Below are 26,800 nucleotides of genomic sequence, written 5' to 3'. Positions count from 1 at the left end.
TGAACCCAGGTCTCCTGCATTGCAGGCAGATTCTTTACCATCTGAGCCACCAGGGAAACCAGGAAATGCAGGTCCCTGCTTTGCGCTACAGACCAGGGCCTACAGGATGGGGGTGAGCTTTGTCTGGACCACTTCTCTTCCACGGGGTCTTCCCTCCCTCTGCTGATGACATTCCCCCTCTGAGGATGTCATGCTCCCTCTGAAGGTGTGAATACTCTGCCAGGGTCTGCCCTCATTCACCTGCAGAATTCTGAAGAGCTCTGTACTGACCTGCCCCTGTCCCGGCCCCAACATAAAACCCTCTGACTTCTCAAAGTCCTGGGCCTGACTTTTCTCCATCATGGGGCAGAACAAGTACATGGAATCAGTTGTGAGCAACCCTGACATCATAACTCCCCCAATCTCCAGACCGAAATGAACGAACTGTTGGTAAAAACCAAAACAGTGCATGGGTATTTTTATACGTGTGTGTGTGTGTGTGTGTGTATGTGTGGAGAAAAAAAAATACCTCTCTAGGTTAACCCAGATAATCTATTTCTTCTAGGAAGCCTCATGTTCTAGTAAGAACATGATCAAGAACCTAATATAATCTATTTTCAAATATATTCACAAGCTCTTGGCTCTCAGGATGCTGGTGATTGAGGTTTTTGGGAGAGAGGGTGGTTGAAGGGCTCCAACATAACAACGGATACTTGCCGTCTTGGGAATGCACTTATCTTCTCACGGTTATCTTCCTAACTGTCAGAGACAGCCCCACAGGAGCTGTAGTGTCCATGTTGGGGTGGGGAGATTGGGGAAAAAGTGAAATGTCAGGAAAAAAGGTGCAGAGCTGGAGAATGGGAGTTTCCTATTGTGAGATGTCACAGGACATCTGGTGCTGGTTGGGAGGAACAGGGGGATGGCTGAGCAGGAGCAGACTGGAGGAGAGGAGAGAGGGCGCTGGAGGACGGCGGGGATTACAACGGCAGGTTGCGCTCCCGTGGCATCAGGGTGCAGCGGAGGGGCAGCCCCTGGGAGTGGATACAGCCCTGTACTCAGCACCGTGGCTTTGGGAAGGGGACAGAAGCCTGACCGTGGAGCCTCCCAGGAACTCAAAGGGAGAAGAGCTAGGGCCTAAGGTCCAGGAGAGAAAGAAAACGGGTCTCTGTGAGGTTGCAGCACTGAGTCACCAGGCCCACTGAGAAGGATACAGAAAGGCCAGTGGGGACAGAAAGAGAAGGTGGCCCCGGAGTGTCACGAGGCTCACAGGTGAGGGGCCACAGAAGGACCGCAGCAAGCAAGACACCTTCCCGACAGCTCTGTCACAGCCAGTCTGCACCTCCAGGGAGCCCAGCAGGCCCAGGTGCAGCCCAGAGACACCACAGCGGGGAGGCTGTGCAGGAGCCCGGCCAGGCTGGGGCCCCTCTCCCAGGGGAAGGGCAGGGAGGAGCTGACGGAGGAGGGGCTGAATTCCAGTCTCCAAGAAACCTGGGGCCTGGGAAACCTGGTGCCTGGGAATCCTGAGTCTGGCAGGAGACACGCCCATGCAGGATGAGCCTGAGGCATAAAGAGGGGAAGGAAGGAGTGGATCACCCAGCAAGGACAGACAGCCCTGCCCCTGCACCACTCACAGCTTCTCCAGAGGAGACTGCAAGGAGGGGAGGGAAGTACACACAGGCTTCTCTTTATATAAAGTTACGTGTTTTGGTCATGGATTCATGAATATACGAGTCTTTTCTAGCTAGTGCATAATGCAGCTATTTCTTGTATTGTTTGATAATATCAACAAACTCTTCAAACGGATCTCCAACTGTTTCCCTTTCCAGGAGAAGAGAGAAACCAGGGACTCTGTGCTTTCTTTAGGAAATGCACATGCAGAGGCCATCTGTCCTGTGTTCTTTTGTCCTATCTTCAAGCTCACCGATCCTTTCTACTACCTGTCAATTGCACAGTTAAACACTTGTAGTGTGGATTTTTCACTTCAGCTATTTGACTTTTCAGCCCTACAATTTTGTTTTGATTCCTTTTGATAGTTTCTATTTTTATAGACCATTCCCTGAGTAATCCTCACTTCTTAAGTATCTGCTCCAGCTTTGATAACTATGCAGCTAAGTAGCCATCATCCAGTCAAGACACAGAACACTCCCAGCACCCCACACAGTCTCTTCTGCCCCAGTAGGCCTTTCCCACCCACCCCATCAGGAGACAGGCACTCCATCCCAGGATATATGTGACTCAAATGAGGAATATATATGAGAGCACTTCGGAAAATAGAAGTAATAGTTATTCCACAAGTGCGGAGACGCTTTGCACCATCATCAGTAGTCTAAATAAGGAAATGAAAGCATGCGATAGTCTCCAGGGAAGGTGAAAAGATAAAATTAAGTACCAATTTTGATTTTTTCAAACCATCTCAAAACTTGAGGCTGCATCCACAATGATAAGAATTTCTACATGAAACTAGGATCCCAACCTCATTCTTTTCTTAAAATTTACTTTAGGACTTCCCTGGGAGCACAATGGATCAGAATCTCCCTGCCAGTGCAGGGGACACAGGTTCCATCTCTGGGGCAGGAAGATCTCACATGCTGTGGAACGACTAAGCCCATGCACCACAGCTACGGAGCCAGAGCTCTAGAGCCTTCGAACTGCAACTAAGGAGCCCCAGTGCCGGAACTACTGAGGCCGCGTGCCCAGCGCCCGTGCTCCGTGACAAGAGGAGCCACTGCAATGAGAAGCCCCCGCACCGCACTGAAGAGCAGCCCCTGCTCACTGCAACTAGAAAAAGCCCGCATGCAGCAATGAAGACCTACTGCAGCCAGAAATAAACATCAATAAATGAATCATATGAAAAGTTTTCTTCACAGGAAAAATGAAACAAAGGCCCACAACATCAGACCGAAAGTACCGCATTCTAGGAACCAAAGCCAGATGCACCTGTGCCCAAGTGTGTGTGTGTGGGTGGGTCACAGTAAAAATACACTGGTATATTTACAAGGACAAAATATGCTTGGTGGGTTGGCCCAGATTCTACTCTTCTGGAAAGTCACCTACTAACGTCATCAGCAAACATACATGGTTTTATTTTCAAATATGCTCAGTGTAATAATTTTGAAAAAAATCAGAAATTTTTAGTTTTAGGAGGATTATTACTAAATATTATAACAGCCACACAGTGGAATACATGCAGCTTTTATTCAATCAGTCAACAACCACAGGAGCACCCACTCTGTGCTGCCTGCTTTAGGTTTCAGGAATATATTGACAGCTAGTGAAAACAAGACAGAATAAGTAGCATAACATCTTTTAGAGCAACCAGTCTACCACAGCTGGCTTCCTTCCCCTCCATGAACCTGGTCTCCCTCCTTCACCACTTCCTCCTGGGGCAGGAGATGGGACCAGAATGGCCTTTTCCTGTATCTACTGCAGTCCTGGGCAAGCAGAAGGACCAGGGCCCCACAAGGTCCATCATAGCTCATCAGCACGGACTCTGGTGTTTCTCTAGCCTTACGTTCATTACTTTCTGTTCTAATCTGTATTATCTCCTTCCTCTGTTTACTCTACCTTTAGTATGTTCATTTTCTACTGTCTCACTGTATAGTATTAGGTTATCGATTTGAGATTTTCCCTCTTCCTTAATGCAGTCATTTACAGGCATAAATTTCTTTCTACATTTTCAGCTGCTTGAGCTACATCCCATAAGTTTTGGCATGTGGTATCCTCAGTTTCATTCACCTCAAAAGATTTTACAGTTTCTTTTTTGATAGCTTCTTTGACTAACTGGTTATTTGAGAGTGTGTTGTTTAAATTTTATCATAGCTATGAAGTTCCCCAGTTCCTTCCTGTTTGTGATTTCCAATTTCATTCCACTGTGGTGGGAGGCTATGTGTTCTATTATGGCTCTCCTTTTAAATTTATTTATTTTATGAGCTAGTATATGGTTTATTCTGGAGAATGTTCCAGGTACACTTAAGAAGAATGTATTTTGTTGTTGACTAGAGTATTCTACAGATGTCTGCTAGGTCTAATTGTTTTATAATGTTGTTCAAGTCTACTATTTTCTTGTTGATCTTCTTTCTAGTTCATTATGAATCCTTACAGATTAAGGAAATCACATTTCTAAGTGTGATTTGTGTTCTGAGTACTTTTTTCTAGTTTGTTTTTATCTTTGTCACGATTTCTTCCATTTGGCTTTCTTAATATTTACACAGCCTTTAGGTAAGTTTTATAGTTTGTTGTCATACTGAAGAAGGTCTTCCCCTCTCCAGAGTGGTAAGACATTTTTTCTCATATTTTTGCAGTACTTTTCTGGTTTCATATATTATGATGAATTCATTGATCCACCTAGTTTTAATTATCCAATAAGAAGAGCATAAGGAAGAAACATCATCATTTTTCAGAAGTCATCCTAGTTGTTGTATCATCATTACTGAAGAGTTAATTTTTTATCATTGACAGGAAGTGTCATCATCATAACACATTATTAAGGAAAGGTTTTAAAGGTTGGTTTTTTTTAAGAGTATCTTTCATTATTAACAAATATGAATTAGATATGAGAAACAGAGAGATCCTGCAAGGAAGAGTGAGGTATTCTGAAGGAGGAAAGCCCAGGAGGTGAAGGTCAAGCCTAGGGACATGGGGTCCCGGGTTGTGACAGCTCTTCCAAGTCTTCAGCTCAGTTCCAGATCACAGAACCCCCTTCCTTAGGGTCACTGACCCTCTACAGGTCGGAGCCATTTTTCCTCTTGTTTTCCCGCCAGGGCCCAATGGCATGAGCTTTGTTTGAAGGCTCTTCCCTCATCACTATTTCTGTGCCTCTTTGTGTCTCCCAAGGACTAGGAGCTCGTTGAGAACAGGAATTAGGACTTCCTTCTCTAAGTTCTAGAGGCCCAGGTGGTGCTGTTCAATAGAGTAATCACCAGGTCTTTATGGGAATGGAGCACTTCAAACAGCTTCTCTGAATCAAGAAGTGTTGCAAGTGAAAAATACATTCTGAATTTCAAAGACAGTATTTAAGAAAAGAAAGTCCAACAATGTTTTATATTGATTGTTGTTGTTTAGTCACTAAGTCATGTCCAACTGTTTGCAACCCCATGGACTGTAGGCTGCCAGGCTCCTCTATGGGATTTTCCAGGAAGAATGCTGGAGTAGGTTGCCGTTTCCTCCTCCTTGGGATCTTCCCTGGCCAGGGATCTAACCTGTGTCTCCTGCATTGGCAGACAGATTCTTTACTGCTGAACCACTGGGGAAGCCCGATAATGTTACTACCCTTTTTCATTTTCATTAAAGGGTGATATGATAGCCCTTGGATTTCATTGATTTTTGCTTTATGTATTTTTAAAGCTCTTTTATTAGGCACAATATATTTATGGTTAAGATGTCTTCCTGATGAATTGACACTTTTAACACTATAAATGGTACCTTTTAAAAAATCTTTGGTAACATCAGGTGAAAACTTGAAATAGTCTTCTCTGGACCTGGGCAGTCCCTCAGCATTGACATTCAGTTACCTCTGTTCTGTCCGCAGCCTGCCAATCACATTTCCCACCACCCAGATCAATACCCCCATGCCCCTCAGAGCAGGACCAAACACTACCATTAGTGCAGGCATCTTAGACCCCACAGCACCCACGCATTCAGGGGCAGTCCTGTCTGCAGCCTGCTGAGGAGCCCTGTGCAGGGGCTGTGGGCCACAGGGACAAGGCAAGGTCCTTTGTTTGCTCGGGGCAGTTCTGGCCACAGGAACCTGAGGCAGAGACAGCGATACCTGTAAAGTCGTCAGGGTGAAAGAGTCTGGAAAGGCTGCAAGGCAGATGTGACAAAACTCCCAGTGGCAGGGAACAGGCGTGGACATGTCGGGAAAAGTCCACAGAGCCAGGATCACAGACAAGGACGAAGTCAAAGTAACGGGGTGTGTAATCTCCACTGCACGCTGTTTGAGAGACAAACACTGGGGTGTACCGGGGTGCAGTGGAGACGTGAGACTCTGCCACTCACAGACCTGTGGTGTGTGTGTGTGGAGGGTGGGTTGGGGGCGTGAGAGAGAGAGAGAGACAGACAGAGGAGGGAGACAGGAGGGCTGCTGTAGAGCAGCAGCGTGGGACAGAAGACAGAGGGAAAGGAGGCAACTTCGCTGGCGGTTCAGTGGTTAGGATGCCACACTTTCACCGCAGGGGTCAAGGTTGAATCCAGGTCAGGAACTAAGATTCCTACAGCCTTTGAGCCTGGGCCAATTCAAAGAAAGGAACTGAGAATGGAAGGTGAGGTGTGGAAGTGTGTTCAGTTCGCCTCAGGATTTTGTCCCCTCTGCCCCAAGCTGGTGAGGTTCAGAGATGAGTCACGAGTGGGGATTTCTTTCTGTGCTTCTTACCACTTACTTCCCGAAAATGATGCAGTACTGGTCGCTGGGTTTGCAGAGTCTAGATGGACCTTGCTGCATGCCCATGTTACTTTCCCGAGCTGATGCAACTGTTTTAGGGTCTAGTTTGATTTTCACTCTCCCTTGATAGGCCAACCAAAACAACACTACTTTTTCCTCCCTAGGGACAAATGGGCCCTAAAAGCTGCACCGTTACTTTTTTTTTTTTTTTTGAACAAAAGATTCTTTAAATTCCATAGTGCTTTACAATTTTCAAGCGATTCACACACGTGATTTCCTATAATCTCACAATAACTCTTCTTTTCCCCTCATCCCTATCTTGCCCCTCCCTGCTTCCCTCTCCCCACTGGTAACCACCAGGTTATTCTCTGTATCCTTGAGTCTGCTGCTTCTTTTGTGTTACTCACTAGTTGTAATTTTTATATTGCACGTGTAAGTGGAAGTAACGTGTAAGTAACATCATACAGGGTTTCTCTTTTACTCTAAACCTCATCAGCTGTGACAAAGCCATAGCGTCAGACTTGTTCTCAAGGTCTTCCTGTGGTCTGAGACCTGTTTCTTCTAAGATTTGTGTGGGTGTAGGTAGTTGTTTTTATAAGTAAAAAGACAGCTAGGTTAACAAGAAACCCTTCCGCCTGGAGTTCAGGGCAGCCATTAAATAGTTTTTTCAGGGTGCCTGACACACCTGTTTCAGACTCAAAACAGAAATCAAAATAACAGCTTCAGACCCATTCCTCCTAAACTAGACAGAGCCCCTGAGGCCAGCCGCCTGATTTGGGGGGATTTACCCTGTAAGCCATGTGGGTTGCTGCCAGAGAAAGTGCCTGGAAGGAATTTGCAAAATGACCGACAGCAGTGGAGAAGGGGTGCTGAATGCAAGGGAGGGTGGGAAAGCTCCTTTTCTGTAAAAACCGAGGGGAAGAATAGTTGCGAAGAGCGTGTTCTAGAATGTCAATATAAAAGGGGAGGGGAGGGAGGGAAAGGAAGAAGGAAGACGGGAGGGAGGTGGGGGAAGGAAGAAGGAAGACGGGAGGGAGGTGGGGGAAGGAAGGGGAGCGGAGAGGCTTGCAAAGGAGTTTTCCATTCCTTTTCCTTTGGAATTTACTTCTGGGACAGCTAGACCAGCCTAGGACCGGGTCGGAGAACGCGGGCTCTTCTCCCTCTGGGCCCGGGTCGGCCCTGCCAGGCCCTGACCCTGCTCCTTCCCTCCATTCAGCCCACGGTAGGTCTCGGTCGGACATCCCCCGGCCGCAGCTGACCCCGGCGTGCACACCGCCGGGTCTTTTCCCGCTGCCATTTACCGGCCACCCGGCGCGCCTTCCCGAGCCAGTACCCGCGATGGTACTCACCCACGACACGACACCCATGACGAAGACAAGGTACCCGAACCGAAGTTTGAGGCCACCGGAGCGCCCTGCGGCGGCGCTCGAGGAGGCCGGTGCCCTCCGTCCCCGCTGCCCCTTGCGGCCGGGCAGCGTTCGCTGTCGAGGTCCCCGCAGGTTGATGGCAGGCACAGTCATGAGGAGTCTTAGAGGTCGTCCGTGGAACTTGGAAAGCCGGCCTCTGATGGCCAGACGTCGGAGCTTTTCGGTATACCCTCGCTCCCGCGCACTGTACCCACGCTTTCGGAGGAAGCAGGCGGCGGTGGCCCCGCCTTGTCTTCCTCAGGGTGTTGCTCAATCAGTGCAGGGAAAGGAAGAAGCTCCTTCTTCATCTCACCCGCGAGTTCAGCGCAGCCTGAGTGCGTGCTCAGTCGCTCGGTCGTGTTCGACTCTTTGCTGACCCCACGGACTGCAGCCCACCAGGCTTCTCTGTCCATGGGCTTTCCTAGACAAGAATACTGGAGTGGGTAGCCGTTTCCTCCTCCAGGGGATCTCCCCGATCCAGGGATGGAACCCTCCTCTCCTGCATCTCTTGCATTGGCAAGAGGATTCTTTACCACGGAGCCACCTGGGAAGTCCGATGCACGCAGAGTTGGCATTAAAGGTTCTTCCTGAACCGGATCCCTTCTCAGGGGCAACGACCCTCCTGAGCTACCACTGGCCCTCCGACTGGCCCGCCTTAGGCCCGCTCTCAGCTTCGGTTCCTCCCAGGCTCATTGACAGTATGGGTGCACAGGTAGCCCTGCCTCCAGAGTCACGTGGCAGCTCTGTCCCCGTGGAAAGTTGTTGAATCAGAGGTTTGCTCTTAGCATCTTAGTGGCCAGGTGCCTGGCTGGAGCAGATCCTCAGTGAACAGGTGGGTGGACAGAATGAAGGTCACAGAGATGGCCATCGGTGGGTCTGAATTCAAGTCACAAATAGGCTTCGGATCTCCTCCATCACTACCTGTGATGCGTTGCGGTAATGCCAGGGTCCACGTCTGACTTTCACACGCCGGACTTCAGACTATCTCCTCTCGACCCTACTGCTCTTGCAGCCAGGCAAGCTAGAAGAATCTACTCCATTCAGCCTTTCTTGGAGATTTTTCTTCCCTGTAGATTCTTTAAAGCCTTTGGAAAACAGAACTGCTGGAGGCTAATTGGCATACGAAACCATAGGGGCCAGGAGAAGGAGGCCCCCACGTGGGTCAGGCGCGTCCAGCTGTCCCTAAACATCGCGCTCTGCTGGACTTAGGTTGTGGGGAGTCCAGTATTGGGTAAGCTGCACAAGGCTGGGTCCTACTTACAGGGCGACTGTGGGCTGCGGACTGAGCAGGGGAGCCGCCAGCCGGGAGCCTCGGGCCCTACCCTTTGTATCAGTTTTGAGAGGCCGGTGTGGTAGTAATTAAAATTCCTTTTTCTTCCATGTGTTTATCCAGTTGTTCCAACATCATTTATTGAAAAGACTTTCTTTTCCCATTGAATAATAGTACTGCCTTTGTTGAAATTCAGTTGACCATGTACATGTTCCATTTCTGGACTCTATATTGTGTTCCATGGATCTACTCATTTTCTATCCTGTGCCAATACCACGTTGCCTTGATTGTGTGCATATGTGTCAGCCCTGTTCCCCTCTTAGCGACCCCATGGACCGGAGTCTGCCAGACTCCTCTGTCTGTGGATTTCCCAGGCAAGAATACCGGCGTGGGTTGCCATTTCCTCCTCTAGCAGATTTTCTGACCCAGGCAGATTCTTCACCACTGAGCCACCTGGGAAGCTTGTTGTCTTGATTACTGTATGTTTATAGTGACTGTGGAAATCAGGTAGTTTAAGTCCGCCAATTGTTCTTTTTTCCCTCCTTTGTTGGTGTTTCCATATAAGTTTTATATAAATTAAAAATATTTAATTTAAAAAGTCCTGCTGGGATTTTAATCGCTATTGCATTGAAAGTGATGATTGACAAGAATTGACATTTTAACAATACTGAGTCTGCAATCAATGAGATGGTTTTATTTTAGACCTTCCTTACTTAATCTTGACAACATTTTGTAAGCTTTCTGTGTACAGATTGTATACATCTTTTGTAAATGCATTTCCAAATGTTTTTGATGCTACTTTCAGTGGAATGGTTGAGATTATTGGTTTTTATTTTCAATCCATGGGTCCCAGAGAGTGGGACATGACTGACTGAGCATGTTTTAGACAACTTATAATTTCAGCTTGCCTTTTTCCAGGTGGAGAATCTCAGCCTTATAATTGACATGTTTATTCTAGTTACATCCATTGTTGTATATGGTTTGCCACAATTTCTTCATTTTGCCTTTGTTTTTTAAAAATATTTTCACTGGGTATAAATGAGCAATGACTCAACAGGTTTCTTTTACCACTTTAATTCTTAGCTCCATTGTTTAAGTCCGTTGTCATTCATTGGTCTTTTGAATGCAAAAATAAAATTTTTATGCACAAAATTTTCTCTTTGTTACTATGATGTGTCCAGGTGGTGTTTTCTTTATATTTATCTTTCCTTGGGGTTTTCTAAGCCTTTTGAAATTGTAAGTTGGTGTTTTGCACTACATTTGAGAAAATTACAGCCATTTTTTTTCCTCATTTTTTCAGTTATTTCTTTTAAGTCTTCAATTCCAAATATATTCCATGGTGTTGTCCCGAAGGTCACCAAGACTGTTCCCTGTTTTCTTTCCGTTGTTTTAATCTCTGCTCTTCAGATCTATCAAATCTCTCTTCAATTTCACTCATTATTTCTTTTGCAGTGTTCAAACTCTGTTAATAACATTCAAGGGAATTTTTAATTTCAGATAATGGAATTTTCTGTTCTAAAATTTCCTTTTGGTTCTTGTTTTATAGTTATCACTTCTATGCTGAGATATCCTAGCTTCTGTTCATTTTATTAGTTTTCTACAGACCAAACATATTTTAAAGCTCCCAAAAGAGATTCTATTGGGAATTAGAGGTAAGAACCAGTAAAAATATATAAACTTTACCTGGAAGGAAGAGATATGTAATGAGAAGTATCAATAACAGAAAATGTTACAATCCCTCTGTCCATGGGATTCTCCAAACAAAAATACTGGAGTGGGTTGCCATGTCCTTCTGGAGCGGATCTTCCCAACCCAGGGATTGAACCTGAGTCTTCTGCATTGCAGGCAGATTCTTTACTGTCTGAACCACCAGGAAAGTCGACACAGAAGGTATTATACCTTATTTACGAAAAGTCTAAAGGGAAACCCAGAACAATAGAGAATAGATAAACGAGCACAATAAGGGAATTTTAGTCTCTGACAGCAACCGCTACGGTAAACCCTTTCTCCTAGCCAGACAAAAATAAAACCTCACCCTAAAGACCTAGTTAGCTCAGTTCCTTTCACAGGTACATCATGTCTAACTTTAAGCAAAAAATTATATGGCACACTAAAACCCAAAAACAAAAACACTCATTGTGTTTTAAGAGAGAGAGCCAGCACCAGAATGACACACAGATATGGTGGAGATGTTGGAATGATCACACCGGGAATTTAAAACAACTAGGAATAATATGCTAATGATTCTAATAGAAAAGTGGGCAACATGCAAGAACAGATAGGAAATGGAAGCAGGGAGATGAGTAACAAAAAACTCCACAATGTAACAGAAATAAAAGATGCTTTTCATGTGCAGGTCAGCGGGACGTGCCGGCAGGGACGGAGCTCGGAGACCCGAATGCTGCCCGCCCCATTCGCGGAACCGGAAGTGGAGCCGGGCGGTGGCTGGGCAGTGTCCAGTCGGGCCAGACCGACCCCGGGCGTCGGTGAGCGAGCTCGGCCTCCGCCGGGCGGAGGAACGGGCGGGTTCCTCAGCTGCGGTCCACGGGAGCCTCTAAGTCCAGTAACGGAAAGAAAGCGGCGGTTTCGTCGCATTTCCGCTGGCGGTTTCGCGCGCGGGGAGAGCGCGGGCGAGGCTTCCCCGGACTGGGGGCGGAGGTCAAAGAAGGGGATGGGCGGGCCGGGGGCTGAGGGAAGGGCCCGGGGGGCTGAGGGGAAGGGGCCGGGCCTGAGGGAAGGGGACCGGGGGACTGAGGGAAGTGGAGGAGCCGGGGGCTGAGCGAAGGGGCCGGAGACTGAGAGAAGATAGGGGACCAAGAAGCTGAGGGGATGGGAAGGAGCCGGGGGCTGAGAGAAGGGGACCGGGAGACTGAGGGACGTGGATGGGCCGGGGGCAGAGGCGAAGGGGCCAGGCCTGAGGGAAAGGGTCCGGGGGACTGAGGGAAGTGGCGGAGCCGGGGCCTGAGAGAAGAGTAGGGGATCGAGGAGCTGGGGGTAGGGGAAGGAGCAGGGGGCTGAGAGAAGGGGACCGGGGGACTGAGGAACGTGAATGGGACAGGGCCGAGGGGAAGCGGCCAGGCCTGAGGGAAGTCCTGGGGAGGGGAATGAGGTCGGAGAAGGGGGGCGGGCTGGGGGAAGGGGAAGGGGCAGAGCTTGAGGGGTCAGGTCGCGCGGTCCTGAGGGGGCTGGGGAGGAGGGTCCGTGGTGTGAGGGGAGGATGCCCGGGATCTGGGAGGAACGGGCCAGAGAGTTGAGGGGGGCGTCTAGCATAGGAGAGGGGCCCTCCAGGAGGGCTGCAGGACCTTGGGGTCGGGAGGAAGGGGTGGGGGAGAGGCCGGGCCCCAAGTGTTCGGGAAGGGGGCCAAGGGCCCAGAGGGTCCCGGGAAGAGCGGGGAGCCCCGGGGAGGCGTCCAGGACTGGAGGGTTAAGGGGAGGGGGCGGAGAGCCTAGAGGGTCTAGGGAAACAGAGGAACCCTAGAAGGAGGGGGTCCGGACTCGGGAGGTCAAGGGGCGGAGGGCCGAGGGGGAGCCGGCGGGCGGCTCCCTCCCAGCTCCCTCCCAGCTCCCGGGCCCACACCGATGGGGAGATATTGCAGCCAGGTCAGTGGAAAGGCAGCTACCGGCGCGGCAGCAGAGTGGAGCAGCTCTGGATTGGGAACAGCCCCTCAGGGTGCGGGCTGGGAGTCACCTGGAAGGGAGTCAGTCTCTTGGGAGCTTGGTGCCCCTGCAGAGGGTCTGGGGCAAGGGGGACAGGGCTTCCTCTCCCTGGAATCTGTCCGCGTCTGGCCCGGGGGAGCGGGGGTGAGGAACGCACTTCCCGCTGGGCAGAGCTCCGAGGTGACCGGGTTGAGCGCGCCCCGCTGGGCTCTGCGGCGACCTGGCCCCCGAGCTCGGTAGGGGCTTAACCCGCCGGTGCCGACCGCGTGATTCGCCCCGCCGCCCCGCCGGCCGGCGCTGGGCAGAGCCTGACGGCGGTTGAGTCTGGAAGCTGGTTCCCGAGGCTGGCCCGCGCCTCTAGGGATGGAAAGTGTTCCCAGACCCGAAAGAGGAAGGGTGGGCGGGGTTGTCCTTGATGCTCTGCTCCATACCCCCCTCAGTAACTGGTAGTGTGTCCCCCACGACCTTTTCTTTGAAGCATTTTGAGTGACAGATCTGTAAAAAAACTTCACTTGCATGGAGTCATTGGTGAGTCAGGTCTTTGGTCCCTGCAGTGCAGCAGGCGTTGGGAAAGCGCCTGGTTGAGAGAGAACGTTGGGAGCCCTGGGGTCTGCCCTGTGTTGCAGTGGGCTGCGCCGTCCTGGGGTCCTTGTCCATCAGAGGTCTTGTCTTTGACTGTGCAGGAGGCAGGGGTGGGAGGGGAGTCCTCTGGGTAATGGTGGTGTGGAGAGAGGGCCATGTGAGACCTGTTTCCTCTGCTACACTGGAGAGGGTGGGCAAGTGAATGGCTGGCTAACGCTGGGTTGGTGGTTTCATCACCTCAGAAACCTTATCATGTTCCCTCACCCCCCAACAGTAGGCAACACTATCTGCTTTTTCTCGCTGTAGACTTACCAGATCTGGCCACTCATAGAAATGGACCTGTATAATGTATGGTCTTCTGTGTCCGGCTTCTTCACTTAGCGTAAGATTTTTAAAGAGTTGTTCATGTTGTAGTAGGTGTCAGTACTTCACTCCTTTTATCTTCAGATATTAGTAACATTCCATTGAATGGATAGAGCACCTGCTGCATGTCTATCACTTCACAAGGATAGTGGGTTCTTTTCACTTTGGGCTGTTAGGAGTGATGCTCTGTGAACAAGTTTTCTATATACCTAGGAATGGAGTTGCTGGGATATGTGGCACCTCTGTGTTTTAACCTTTGGAAGAACTGCCAGATTCTTTGATTTTCCATTTCCACCACCAGCATAAGAGCCTTCTGATTTCTGCACACCCTCACCAAACTTGTTTTCTGTGTTTTGGAATGTAGCTACCCTAGAACGTGTAGAGTGGTATCTCAAAAGTTGGCTTTGATTTGCATTCCCTTGATGGTTAATGATACTGTCTTTTCACAAGCTTATCATCCATTTATGTGTCTTTAGAGAAATGTCTGTTCGGATCCTTTCCCCATTTAAAAATGTGGTTAACTGTCCCTTTTATTATTGACTTGTAAGAATTCTTTATATATTCTGGATAGATGATTTGAAAATAATGTCTCTCATTCTGTAAATAGTGTTCATTTTGATGGGTGTCTTTTGAAGCCAAAAGTTTAAAATTTTGTCCAGTTTGTTTTTTTCTGTTTTCACTTGTGCTTTTGGTGAAGGCAAAGCATCTAAGGTCTGTTGTCGAATTCAAGGTGGTGAAAATCTATGCTTATGTTTTTTTTTTTCTAAGAATTTAATAGTTTTACTTCAGACACAGGTTTTTTGATCCATTTTTTCCAGTTAATTTTTGTGTGTGGTGTGAGGTAGGGTTCTAGAGGCATTATCTTCGGATTGAAAAAAAACAAAACCAAAACAGGCCTTTAATTTTTCAAAGAGTTGTTCTCATGATTTTTTTGATTAAAAATATTGAGAGGGAATAGATTATTATAGATTTGAGCCTATCAATAGCTAACATTGGCAAGATTTTCATAGATGCTGGATGACAACTGCAGTACCCAGAATGTACTAAGCAACCTACACAAGTTAGGATTTCTAATGGCAGAATTGAGGAAGGCCAGCAGAGCATCATCTGTCTGGTTGCTAATGCATGCCAGGCCACATGTCAGCACAGACAGTGTATACCTGTGACTAATCTGGTCCTGGGGAACAAGGGGATTCTAGGCATCTGTAATGTTAGTCGGTGTCTAGTCAGGGCTATCCTGTGGTCTTAGGGAAGAGGTGCTGAGCTGGTGGCTCGGAGAATTGGAGTGTTGGTCTTATGAAGTAACCGTACCTGTTCATTAGAGACACAGCTTGCTTCTCTTTTGCTCCCCGAGTCACCATTCTTCACATTCCGATAGCAGTCACTGCTCTGAGTTCTAGCTCAGTCATGTCACCATCCCTTTGGGGAGTGCTTCTCATACGTACATCTATATGAAAGTGTGAGAATGCTAGTCAGTCAGTCATGTGCGACTCTGTGACCCCATGGACTATAGCCTGCCAGGCTCCTCTATCCATGGAATTTTGCCTGCAAAAATATTGGAGTGGGTGGCCATTCATTTTTCTGGGGACTCTTCCCCATCCAGGGATTGAACCTGGGTCTCCTGCATTGCAGGCAGCTTCTTTACTGTCTGAGCCACCAGGGAAGCCATATATATATATGTGTGTGTACATATATATACATACATACACACACACACACCCAGAGTAATAGAATTGTATCGCAGAATAAATTAGGATGAACCAGAAATGCAAAGCTCTCAGGATTTTAGCAAACAAAAATGTACACTAACCATTGAAGCAATGATTTCTGTTTGCATTAAGAAGAAACTTCATACAGTTGTAAATCTTATGGAACTTCTTTATTTCCTGTAGTTTCTCACTCTGGCTGAAAGTTAGTTGAAGTCTTTGGTTATTTCCTGTAGTTTCTCACTGTGGCTGAAAGTTAGTTGAAGTCTGTGGTTAGGGAAATACAAATTTCTTTACAAAACCTTGTTATGTTGGGGAGGATTTCAGAGGTATTCTAAAAGGATCTCAGCACACAACGATTTGCCCAGGGTGCCTGTCAGCACATATCCTTCTGAGCTTTTTACTCTTAATCTTTTTACAGACAGAAACTCTCCCCAGTGCCTGGGAATTCTTCTTGGATTACTGCGTTTTCAGCAGAGTTTTGTGAGCGTCTCACATCTGCACCTGGAGAAGAAAGGTTTGTGCACGGTGAGCGTGCTCATATGCTCCACTGGGCAGGCGGGGAAACGCCTTTGACAAGGAACGCAAGGGGTGTTTTCTCACTGGGTTTGCAGAGATAGGGACAATAACTTTCTGGGAGGAAATTTTCCTGTTTGAAAGATAAAGTCAATTTTGGTGTTGCCTGTGGTCTAGGAAGCGCTTGGGATTCCACAGGACTCTGGAGTGGAAGACTCGGGGCACCTCCCCCCGGGCAGCCACCTGGGCCCTTCTTCCTGTTCCATGGCGGGGTGGGGAGCCTGTGGCCATGACGCTGGGGCAAACCGGCCAGTGCTCACCTGCCCACGAGTGAGGCTGGCTTCCGAAGAGACGGGTGGAGAGTGGGCCCGGCGGCTTCTGTGCTGCCAGCGTGGAGAAGCCACAGGCCAGGACGCGGCTTTCACCTTGTCCTTGAGTGCGGAGTGCATCTCACTGGAGACCCTGTCCTTCTGCATGACCGACTGTCCCCTCACTGGCTGAGGAGCCCACTAGGCACCGGAGTCCTGAGGGTGGGCAGCCCCTTCTCAGGCCAGTGTGGTACCACGGGCAGTCTTGACTTGGGGAGGCAGAGGCTTAGGGCAGAGCATTTGGCTTTCGGGGAACTGTGTCTCCATGTGTGAATAGGCACGCTGGTTATGCCTGCCGGTGCTGAGCCGGTCTGTGGGTTCCCAAAGGTTGTGTCCAAAGCAGTTTGTGTCTGGGCGCTTCCTGCCTTGCTTACCTAGTCAGAGGGGAGCAAGGGTCCCAATGGGACAGTGTCCAGGGGACTGCGTTGATCCTGCCCACCTGGTGGCACATGCTTCCCTACCCAGCTGATGTGGCAGGAGTCCAATCTGGGAATCAGAGCTGTTCCCCTCGATCCATCCCTGCCACCATCTTGGACTTGTGGCCTATAGGAGCTGGGGGCTCAGGTGGAGCTGCCTGGGGGAGTCTCAGGCCTGCGAAGGGCTCCCGTCCTGTTTGAATCCACACAGAGCACAGAGCATGTGGCCCCACCAAGTGAGACTGGCAGTGTCCTCAGCTCAGAAACCAGGGTTGGGGCTTCTGGTTGCGTGCAAACAGCCTTCAGTTTCTTCCTGGCCTGTGTGCAGTTTTATGAGTACTTCTGGGTAGAATGAAACCATTCTTCTCGTTGCTTTTTTTTCAAGTTCTGAAAGGCTAGATTTTGCCTTTGCAGTTATACAAAGAGCAGCGTGGTCCGGCTGCGAGGCTGTGTCATTGTTGCCTGAGCCAATAAATTCCAGTGTTTCAGGTGTCTGTTGAGGAGGCAGGGCGGCCTGCCTCAGGGATGCCTGGCACAGAAATCGATATTCTCTGTGTCTGTGTTTCCCCAAGTAGATGGCAAACCAGCCCTTAAATCATTTATTGACTTGTTAGAGTCTAATTTAAGAAAATCATTGTAGGGTTTCCAGTAATTATTTTTGAGTCAAAATGGTGCTTTAAAAAAAAATTGTGATAAAATGCAGCAGACTTTTCCGTTGGCGACAGCGCATTCCCAGTGTTGGACAACACTGTTTTCAGGAGACCTAGTCGGGGAGGTTCCCATTGAGTGAAGTAGCACTCGGGACTTTTTTTATTTTGCAGAAAATGTTCTCATTTGAGTTGTAGCTAGGAGTATTTCTTCTGTGTTTGTGCCCTGTGACTGCTCTCATGTTAGGTTTCTTTTGATCCTTCTGGTGTCACTCAGGCACGGGGATTATGAGTGACCTTTTTTTATTTTAATGGTTGTGGCATGTAGGAATCTAGTGCCCTGACCAGGGATTGAATCTGGGCCCCCAGCATTGGGAGCAAGGAGTCTTAGCTGCTGGACCCCCAGGATGTCCCATGAATGGTCCTCTTGAGCACATAGCTCCCTGCCCTCCCTGTGCTGTCCAGGGTTTTGGGGTCCCGGGCAGAGCATCTGTGTGGTTCTCTGGGCAGGGCTCTCCTGGCGTCTATCTCAGCGCTGCTCTTCCAGATGTGGAAAGCCTTGGCCGTCCACACTGTGTCCATCACCCCGGACGACGGGGGAGCCGACACCTGGGAGGACTGCACCCGATTTTGTGGTAGGCGCCGCCAGTCTGCCCACCTTTCCCGTCTCCTGAGGTGGATCCTCCCAGGTTTTTGGGTGGGTGGGTGGGTGGGGGGCTGTTTTACAATCCAGGGTGTGGGGTGTCCTCGTTCTTTCTTTTCCTTTTCAGAATGACGTAAGTGAAAAAGAGCAGAGATGGGGGGCCAAGGCCGTGCCATTATCTGGGCACCAGGAACACATCAATTAAGAGACGTTCTCGATCTTTGTGTGACAGTGACATTCTGAAATGTGAAGGGGTGAGGTGGGGCTCGCTCCCCGCTGGGTAGCGCGAGTGCCCTGCTTCTGTGGACTGGCCCTGCTTCTGTGGACTGGCCCTGCTTCTGTGTCGTCTGGTCCCTTGTTTACACAGTAGATAAAAATGAGGTCTGACATGTACATGCGTAAGTGTTTGTGTACGTGCATGTGTAAAGATGTGCTCAGTGACTTTAAATCCTCATTGCCCGTGACTGCTGTACTTCTTACTCTCCAGTCTGGTTTTCAACCTTGTAGTTTTCATCCAGGAACACAGTCACTTAAGCTGTTCTCTCTGCGGAAGGGAGATTTCTAAAGCATGGGCTGTCTTTGAAGACCTGAGATCAAAAACACCCCCTCCTTAATGTGTATAATGTGGTTATTCTGTTGTTTTCAGTTGAATACCGTGAGCTGAATCCTGAACTTCATGTTCTCATGAAGGTAAAGATAGGAGGCTGTACGAAGCAAGGATTGTCCCTGACTTGGCCCGTCTTAACTCGCCAACTCCGGGGTAGCTTGTTTTCTTGTAGGGAAGTGTAGATAGCCTTCTTCCCCAGCACATCAGGGGCTTGGGAGGTGGCCAGTCCTGGTTGGTGTTCTAAGCCGTACATCTGGGCTTGTCATCCGGATGTGGAGTGAGCTGGCCCTCGGCTGCCCTGGGTGACAGCTGCCTGGCCTGCCCGGTTCTGGCTGCATCTTGTGATCTGTCCCGCTGCTCCTAGCGCGTAAAATGAAAATAACTTTGACATCTTAAGTTCTGTAAGCCTCTCACTTCACCTTTGAATGGAAAGCCGGGGTGCTTCATGTTGAGAGAAACCGTCTGAATATTCCACATCTCTTGGTTCCTGGCCTAGGGTCGTCCGGGTGCAAGCCTGTTGGCTTTGTGTCCCATTTGCCTCTGGTGACGTTTATCGAGCTGACTCTCCCGGTTCATGTGTCTGGTGAACCCCGAGGAGCTGTCCTCCATGTGGTGGAATGCAGTCCACGTCGTAGCCCCAGCTGCTGTAGGGGCTTGGAGATGCCTCATTGTGTGTGTTCATACTTGCTTTCTTTGCCATTAACCTGCATCTGACTCTGAAAACTGCTGGAGTTGGGGGCAGCTGGAGGTGCAGTAAAGTGAACACAAGGGAGGCCGGGCTGGGGAGCCACCGGGGAATGACACCTCACAGATTGCAGACATTACTTCCTTGTCTGTCCTCCCAGAAAGCACAGACGCATGTCTTGGCTGTCTGTGTGACCGATTTGTTCGTCCTCCATCTCTTCCCTGCCAAGTATCCACAAATTGCGGGAGAATGTGTTTCAAGAACACAAGACCCTCAGGGAGAAAGAGCTGGAAATGGGACCCAAAGCCTCGCACAGCTACGGACGGAAGTTTGGCGTGGAGCAGGACAGGATGGACAAGGTAAGTGCCGACCCACGTGGTGTCAGTCCTGGCGTGCTTGACCTCGCCAGGGTCAGCAGGGTCGTCTCTCAGCCCTCCCCTTCCGTTGAAAAGTTGGGAATCCACTTGTTGAGGGCAAGATTTGCCAGAAGTAACTCTCTCTCAATTGACCTTAGCCGAGAAGGGCTGTGGTTTCTGGAAGCTCTCTTCAGATTCTGAGTTGCTGGGGAGGGAGGTGGTTTGGGAAGGCTGCAGTTGGAGATCAGGTCCTACCAGAGGCCAGCTCTGCGACCAGGACAGAGGCCCACAGGCAGCCAGACTGCTGGCATGGGCGTCATGTGTTGTTCAGGCTGCAGCCTTAGTGGTTCCCATCTGCAGCCCAGAGCCGAGTTTCAGCGCCTGGTTTCACGTCGAGGCTGGAAAGTCAGCCACCTAGCGTGCTGCTGTCCTTCGCACAACTGGTGACCTTCAGAGAGGACCCTGTCCTCCAGCGTCAAACTGTGGCCCACCAGGCTGAGGACAGGCAGGTCTAAGTAGGTGGGACTGAAGCTGTTAACAGTGCAGCATCCTTTGCTGGTACTCAGGGAGGGGGCTGGATCAGCTGGGGGCTGTGTCCGCCCTGCAGAGAGGACAATAGACTGGAGCAGGTGTGCTGCATCTGCAGTAAAGCAGGTGCACGTTTCGCAGGCTGGGTAACTTGAGATGTCTGCCTTTACTCTGTGCTGAGGTATCAGCTGGGGTCAGATTCCTCTGTAATTCCACCCCATCTGCCTTGTGTCTGGATCGGCCTCAGCCCAGAATGACAGGGCTTGTCACACTGGTGAGCCAGCACCTGCTTGAGAGAGGGGCGCCTCTCATGACCAGAGCATCATCCCTGCTTCCCGCAGTGCTCTGCCTGGTGCTGACTATCTCATAAATAGAGTCTCGTCAGTGTGAGACCAAGGCCAATCTGGGGGAGAAAGCTGTTATCATCAGAAAGTTGGGAGACTCGCTAAGCTTTCACTCTGGCCATATTTTTGGAACAGTCCTCCCTGACTTCTTGGTGATGAAGAGTCACGCTGGCGGATCCTTTGGGCATGCTGCTGCCTCCATGTTACCTTGCTGATGTTTTCTGGATGAGACCCCTGAAGCTGCAGATGGGTGGTCCCTCCCACAAGTTTTTGGAAGCCGTGCTGCTCCAGATCGGCTATTGGCTGTGGGCATCGAATCCAGCCTGGGAGGGAGAGAAAGTAACAGCTCCAGACTGGAAAGTAAATCCTGGTTTACTCCCCGGCTGTGGAAGAATGCGCGCCCTGAGCTGCCTGCAGAGTTGTCAGAGGTGGTGGTGACCCTGTGGGGGTTGGACCCTAAACGCTGCCGCTGAAGTTCCGGATAAACAAGCAGGAGAGGAGTCGGTAGTGTGCTGGCAGGCCCCTCACTGTATTGAAGGAGGGGGCCAAGGTGACGGTGATTCCCTGGGGAGGAGCCAGGCTGGACGAGCTGCCTCCTCGCCCGGCCCCTCACTGTATTGAAGGAGGGGGCCAAGGTGGGGGTGATTCCCTGGAGAGGAGCTAGGCTGGGCGAGCCACCTCCTCGCCCGGCATTGGGTCATGCGTCAGTCATCTGTCCTGCATCCTCAGTATCCACAAAGAGGTCCGTGACCACTCTCCATTCTGCCGAGGGCGCCTGCTGCCTTACTGTGAGGGTCATGCCTGGGCGACTGGAGCAGCACAGGGCCACTCAGTGTTCGGCGTGTAAATATTTTTAGCTTCCTGGCCACCACAGGGTCTCTGGTGGCTCCTGAAGTACCTGTATTGTCTTGACACGAAGTTAGACATAGATTTTCTGTAAAGGAACAATGTTCAGAAATATCTGTATGTTATTTACAAAGAACCTCAGTGCTGGATGTGGGCCATGGGCCATGGCTTGCTGACCACACAGCGGGAGCTCGGGGTGGACTGCTCGGTGTGCATGTGGCCTTGAGAGGTCACCAGACCCGCTTCCCTGACTGGGGGGTGGCGGGACGGTGGCAGGCCCCACTGCACCCCTGGGTGGGCTGGGTGTGTGGCAGGTGTTGACACTGAATGTGCGGTGTGCCTGAAGCATGCCATCTGTATTGCAGTTTGTGCCCTGATTTCTGGGCCACGTGCTTTGACAGTGTCCCACCTGAAAAGGGTGATCACTGCCAGCAGTCTTCCTGGAAGTGGGCTTAGGAGTCGCTGGCAGGCTGCTGGCTCTGTGGTTCTGGTTGGGGCTGGCTTCCTGGTTCTTCACACCCAGGCACCTCAGAAGGCCCCCTGTGGCTGGGGTTCTTGGGAGACTTCTGGGGAGCCTGGTGTGGAGAGGGTTCAGGAACACCTGACTGGGGGGCCCCAGTGTTGTGATGCCCCGTGGAGTTACCTCCCTCTGGGCCGGCTTCCACGTTGAGTGATTTTGTTTGCGTCACCCATGCCGACCAGAAGTGCAGGCTGCCTCAGGGTCGGGGGGCGGGTCCAGTGTGGCCATGCTGGTGGGCGTCTGATGCTTCACTTTTGCCCCTGTTTCAGTCAGCTGTCAGCCTTGAGTATCAGTCAAAGCTGTCCAAGTGCTGCTTGCAGGTTGACTCCATCTGGGGGTTTGGAGGCAAGTTTGGTGTCCAGTTGGCCAGAGTGGACCAGGTGAGTGAAGCGTTGTGAGTAGACAAGAATCGGGGTAGTGGTTTCCCCTTGGGGGTCAGGAAGGGGGCTCCTGGGTGCTGGCCATGTGCAAGTGCTTCATTACCAAAAATATATCGTGTGTGCCTGTCTCTGGCACATATGTGAAGCTCCCATGAGATGGTTTTAAGACATCAGGAGAGGACCGTGCTGGAACCCACCCCTGCTTCAAACTACCTCGGCTTTCTCACTGACCATGTAATCCCACCATGGAATTATCCATGACATGGCTTCTGTCTACATGGGGTATCCTGTGTTGAGCTTGCCGCCAACCCTACACAAGGGTGAGAGACCAACAGCAGGGCGGTTAGGACAGATGTCAGGCAGCTACTGAGGTCTTCTCCTGCAGAGGTCTGTAGAAGAGCCTTGGTCAGAGACCTGCTTCTCAGGTACAACACCAGTCCCAGAAACCCAAACTCACTCTTTATCAAGCAAAGGGTTGGCATACGTTTTAAGTACGGTATCCAGTAAACGAAGAGGTCTGTGCTAGTGGGATCTTAGAGTGGAGAAAACTATGCCAGAACCTTGAGTCCATGAAAGAGAACAAGTTGACATGGATGAACTCACCACTCAGAGCCACCATAAGAAGTATATTAGTTAGCTTGCGCTGTGGAACAAACAACCTCAGCACCTAGTGGCTTAAAATAATGTGTATTTATTATCTCAGGTTCTTTCAGTGGGGTCAGAAATTCAGAAATGGCTTAGCTGTGCAATTCTGGCTTGGGAGTCCCTTGTGAGGTTATCGTCAAGATGTCATGTAGGGCTGCAGGTATCTGAAGGTTGTTCTGGAACTGGAAGATCAGCCTGCAAGATAGCACACTCACAGGGCTGTTGGCAGAGCCTCAGCTCCTCACCACATGGACCTCTCCTCAGGCTGCTTGAGTGTCCTCACAGCATGGCAGCTGGCTTCACCCAGGGCAGGAAGTGCGAGAGAGAGTGAGGAAGAGTCTGAAATGCCTCTGATGGCCCACTTTTCAGTAGTTACATGCTGTCATTGCTGCCTTATTCTATTCACTAGAAGCGAGTCCCTAAGCTTGGTCCATACTTAAGGAGCAGGAGATTGGGTTCCCTTCTGAGCAGAGGAATACCCCAAAACTTAAGGACATAACTTAAAACCACCACCACAAAACTCCAGGGACAGAAGTATTCTGGGAGCTTCTTTCGGCTTAGACCTTATGACCAACTACGGGATGGTACCAACTGTTGCTAGCCCTCTCCCCCCTCCCCCGTCAGAAAGTGGCCTCAGCTGGCTGTGTCTACAGGGCCTAAGACTTCCGGGTGTCTGCCACCGTGTCCTCACTCTGGAGATCACACTCATTCTCTTCTCAGCATCTCACACCTGGAACCCGGCATCCTGGGCAACCCAGCGACCACACCCCATCCTCTCCCACAAGTCGACTCCACCACCAGTTTTTAAATATTTACTTGGCCACGCTGAGTCTTACCTGCATCGTGCTGTATCTTTGAGTCACAGCACATGGGATCTTTAGTCATGGCACGTGGGATCTAACTCCCCGAGCAGGGATCAAACCCAGGCCCTCTGCATTGGGAGCATGGGGTCTTAGCCACTGGAGCATCAGGGAAATCCCAGTAGCATCATTTTTTGAAGCAATAAGACAAAATGAGGCTTTGATTTTATAAAGTCTCAGCCAATTCTGATCAAGAGTGCCTGGTCACATTTGCTGAGTTTTTGGCAACTCGGCCGCATGTCAAAAAATTGGGCCCAATCACACGTACAGGCTCATTCTATGATTTCCAGGACACAACAGTAAACATCAGTTCATGTTCAACAGGCCAAAAGAGAACAGCCTTTCTGTGGTTATCTACTGTTGCACAGTGAACCGCCCAGAACTTAGTGGCTGCAAACAGCCACCCATTATCTCTCATCAGGCTGTGGGTCGGGGGCTGACTGGGGCTAGATGTGTGGTCGATCTCCAGTGGGGACAGTCCTGCATCCACAGTCAGCTGGTGGGTCAGCTGAGCTTGGCTGCTCAAGGGTAGCCATGGTTCATGATGGACAAGCTGGCTGCTGGCAGGGATGATGATGGGAGTCCTGTCCTCCAGCAGGCTGGCCTGGGATTGTTCACAGGGAAGTGGCCAGGAGCAATGCTTTCAAGGCCCTGTGAGGCTTGTCACTTTGCCTGTTTCTGTTGGCCAAGCCAAGTCACATGGCCAGCCCAGAAGCTGCAGAAATACGCTGTGTCTCTTGACGGGAAATGTTGCAAAGTAGCGTGGCAAAGGGGGCAGCTACAGGCCAGGGCAGGAGAATCATGGCCTCCTACATTCCACCCCACGTGTGGTCTTCTTGACTTGATGCTGAAGAAGAGACTGGATAGAACTCAACATCTTCCCACTGTTGTTATTGTTGTTCCATTGCTAAGTCGTTCTTACTCTTTGCAACCCCATGAACTGCAGCACCCCAGGCTTCCCTGTTCTTCACTATCTCCTAGAGTTTGCTCAAACTCATGTCCATGGAGTCTGTGATGCCACCTGACCATCTCATCCTCTGTTGCCCCCTTCATTTGGATAGAACTGAACATCTTCCCACTAAAAAACTCTTTAAAAACCAAAAGGGACAGCTTTGAAACAGAGTTAGAAACATCTATTTCAAGCCAAGGGCCAAAATCACACTGAATAGTGATGTGTCACAAGTGGTCTCATTAAAGTCAGGGACAAGTCAAGGATGCTGTGATCACCTCTGTTAATTATCAATGCTCTGAAAGTTCTAGAATGTGCTATTGAAGAAGAAAATTCAATAATAATTGTAGTAGCTGAAAGAGGGAAATAAATTAGCCAGTGATTGAAGATGATATAATGGCCTACCTGAAAAACACAAAAGTATCAGCTGAAACATGGTAATAATAGAACAGCTCTGTCAGGGAGTCAGATGCTAACAACTCTCCAGAGTTATTGTTGGCAAAAGAATCAGTGTAATTCCTGGAAATCGCAGTGGAGAAAGGATGCAATCAAAAAGAGCAAGGTTGTGGGGGGAATTGAAATACCCTATGATTAAACTTAAGAGGAATAAGATACCAATCTGCACAAAAATGTAAAGTTCTACTGAGGAATGACAGATGGAAGGACGGGATCAGGGGAGGGAGGAAGGAAGTTTGTAAAGATGGATGGATGGATGGATAAATGAATAGATGGATGATGGATAAATGAACAGATGGATGGATAGATTAATGAGTGGATGGGTGCATGGATGGATGGGTGGTTAGACAGGTGGATGGATGGATGGGTGGTTGAATAGATGCATGGACAGATGGGTGGTTGAATAGGTGGATAGATTGATAGACAGATGGATGATGGATGGGTGGGTGGATGAATGGATTAGTGAGTAGATAATAGTAGATGAATGGACAGATGACTGGATGGATGAATTAGTGAGTGGATGGATGGATGGACTAGTGAGTAGATGGATGGATGAACAGATGGTTGGCCAATCTTCACACTGTGTTAAGTTAAAAAGGAAAATGCTGATCTGAGTGGGAATTTGCCAACCCCAAACCTCAGCTTTTCTGTTCCAGGTGGCTTTTCACCAGAACATGGGAGGCTCCGAGGGACACACGAGGGCGAACCCTCAGTGCTGGCAGGTTCACGGGCCACAGGGGACACCGCCTCGGCACCTCACCCACACTGGGGCTCAGAGCTGGGGGTGACACCCCACAACGCCCCCCCGACAGATTGCTGACACCAGCTGCGGACAGAACGCCCTGGTTGACTCAGCCGTCTCATCAAGGGCGATCTCAGAACTGAAAATCCTTGAAGCAGGCCTGAAGTCTGTTTTCTCACTATGGAACACTCAGACTTCTCCTAGGAGAAGACAGCTCCTCAGGAAGCCCAGTTTCTGGGGAGCAGAATTCGGGCACACCCACCAGATCTCTTCGTTGATGGCGTCCAGCTGCTCCTGAAGCATTCATTGGAGGCAGAGTCTCAGCATCGGCCTGCCCGCTGGGCGGCAGCTGAGTGGCCGAGCTGAGGAGGGTGACCCGATCGCCCTCGCTGTCAGACACGCCCTCGTCTCTCTCGATGGCCTGGACCACAGTGGCTGGCATGTGGGCCTGCTGTGCACACTCCCAGTCCTGCTCCCTCTGGGTCTGCACCTGGGCACGAGAGGACCACAGCTCGTCAGCGACATTTAGGACAGCTCACGTCTCAGGAACCGAACACAATTTTACATGGAAGCCCGGACTTTGGAGAAGCGGCCATGCTTAGGAGACACTGCCATCTCTTAAGCGATCAGTACTGAAGAAACGGGCAGGAGGAGAATGCAGTTCCTAGATAGCCTGATGACATCAGGTCTTAGCGTGGGCGGAAGGCAATCCTATGAGGTTATTCACAAAGGTGGGCTGATGGAGTCAGAGACAAAACCCGAAAATTTAAAAAATACATCCAGGCCTCCATCAGCGAGGCTGAAGGAAAATAAGAAAAAAAAAATCCTTCAGCTCCGCAGCCGCTGGGTCCACCTCAGCGGTCATCACTTGTGCTAGTTCCCCGTGGAGTGCCGTCCTCGCAGGTTCCCAGCCCTCCGTGTTCCAGGCTGGTCTGAACACGCAGACAGGA

General features: G+C 50.0%; 2 protein-coding genes and 1 long non-coding RNA gene across 8 annotated transcripts in view; 2 read left to right on the top strand and 1 right to left on the bottom strand.

Annotated features, from left to right (window-relative positions):
* LOC122710281 (src substrate cortactin-like) overlaps positions 1-26,800 on the top strand; it is a 169,075-nt gene that overhangs the window by 44,799 nt on the left and 97,476 nt on the right. The gene's annotated exons all lie outside the window — the stretch shown is intronic.
* On the top strand, positions 11,491-25,907 carry LOC122672959. 4 transcript variants are annotated; one of them, XR_006334533.1, is made up of 6 exons: positions 11,491-11,520; positions 15,764-15,870; positions 19,454-19,583; positions 20,588-20,956; positions 22,088-22,198; positions 25,751-25,907. It is a non-coding gene; the product is annotated as an uncharacterized LOC122672959 (long non-coding RNA). The 4 variants fall into 4 exon arrangements; XR_006334536.1 differs by having other exon boundaries at positions 11,501-11,597; XR_006334535.1 differs by lacking the exon at positions 11,491-11,520 and adding an exon at positions 12,676-12,704.
* LOC122672952 (liprin-alpha-1-like) overlaps positions 22,875-26,800 on the bottom strand; it is a 20,670-nt gene continuing 16,744 nt past the window's right edge. Inside the window, exons 4-5 of one of the 2 annotated variants that reach the window (XM_043870473.1) lie at positions 26,113-26,340; positions 22,875-23,038 (exon numbers count right to left, since the gene is read on the bottom strand). In XM_043870473.1, the coding sequence (XP_043726408.1) occupies positions 22,988-23,038; positions 26,113-26,340 (279 nt within the window). In that variant the 3' untranslated portion in view covers positions 22,875-22,987. Of the gene's footprint in view, positions 23,039-25,938; positions 26,341-26,800 lie in introns of those variants that run through there. The other variant, XM_043870472.1, reaches the window with a different exon arrangement.

The sequence above is a fragment of the Cervus elaphus genome, chromosome 16 (genome assembly GCF_910594005.1).
Source record: "Cervus elaphus chromosome 16, mCerEla1.1, whole genome shotgun sequence".
NCBI classification, from domain to species: Eukaryota; Metazoa; Chordata; class Mammalia; order Artiodactyla; family Cervidae; genus Cervus; species Cervus elaphus.
The sequence above is the reverse complement of the archived record's forward strand: the minus strand, read 5'-3'. Positions and strand labels throughout refer to the sequence as shown.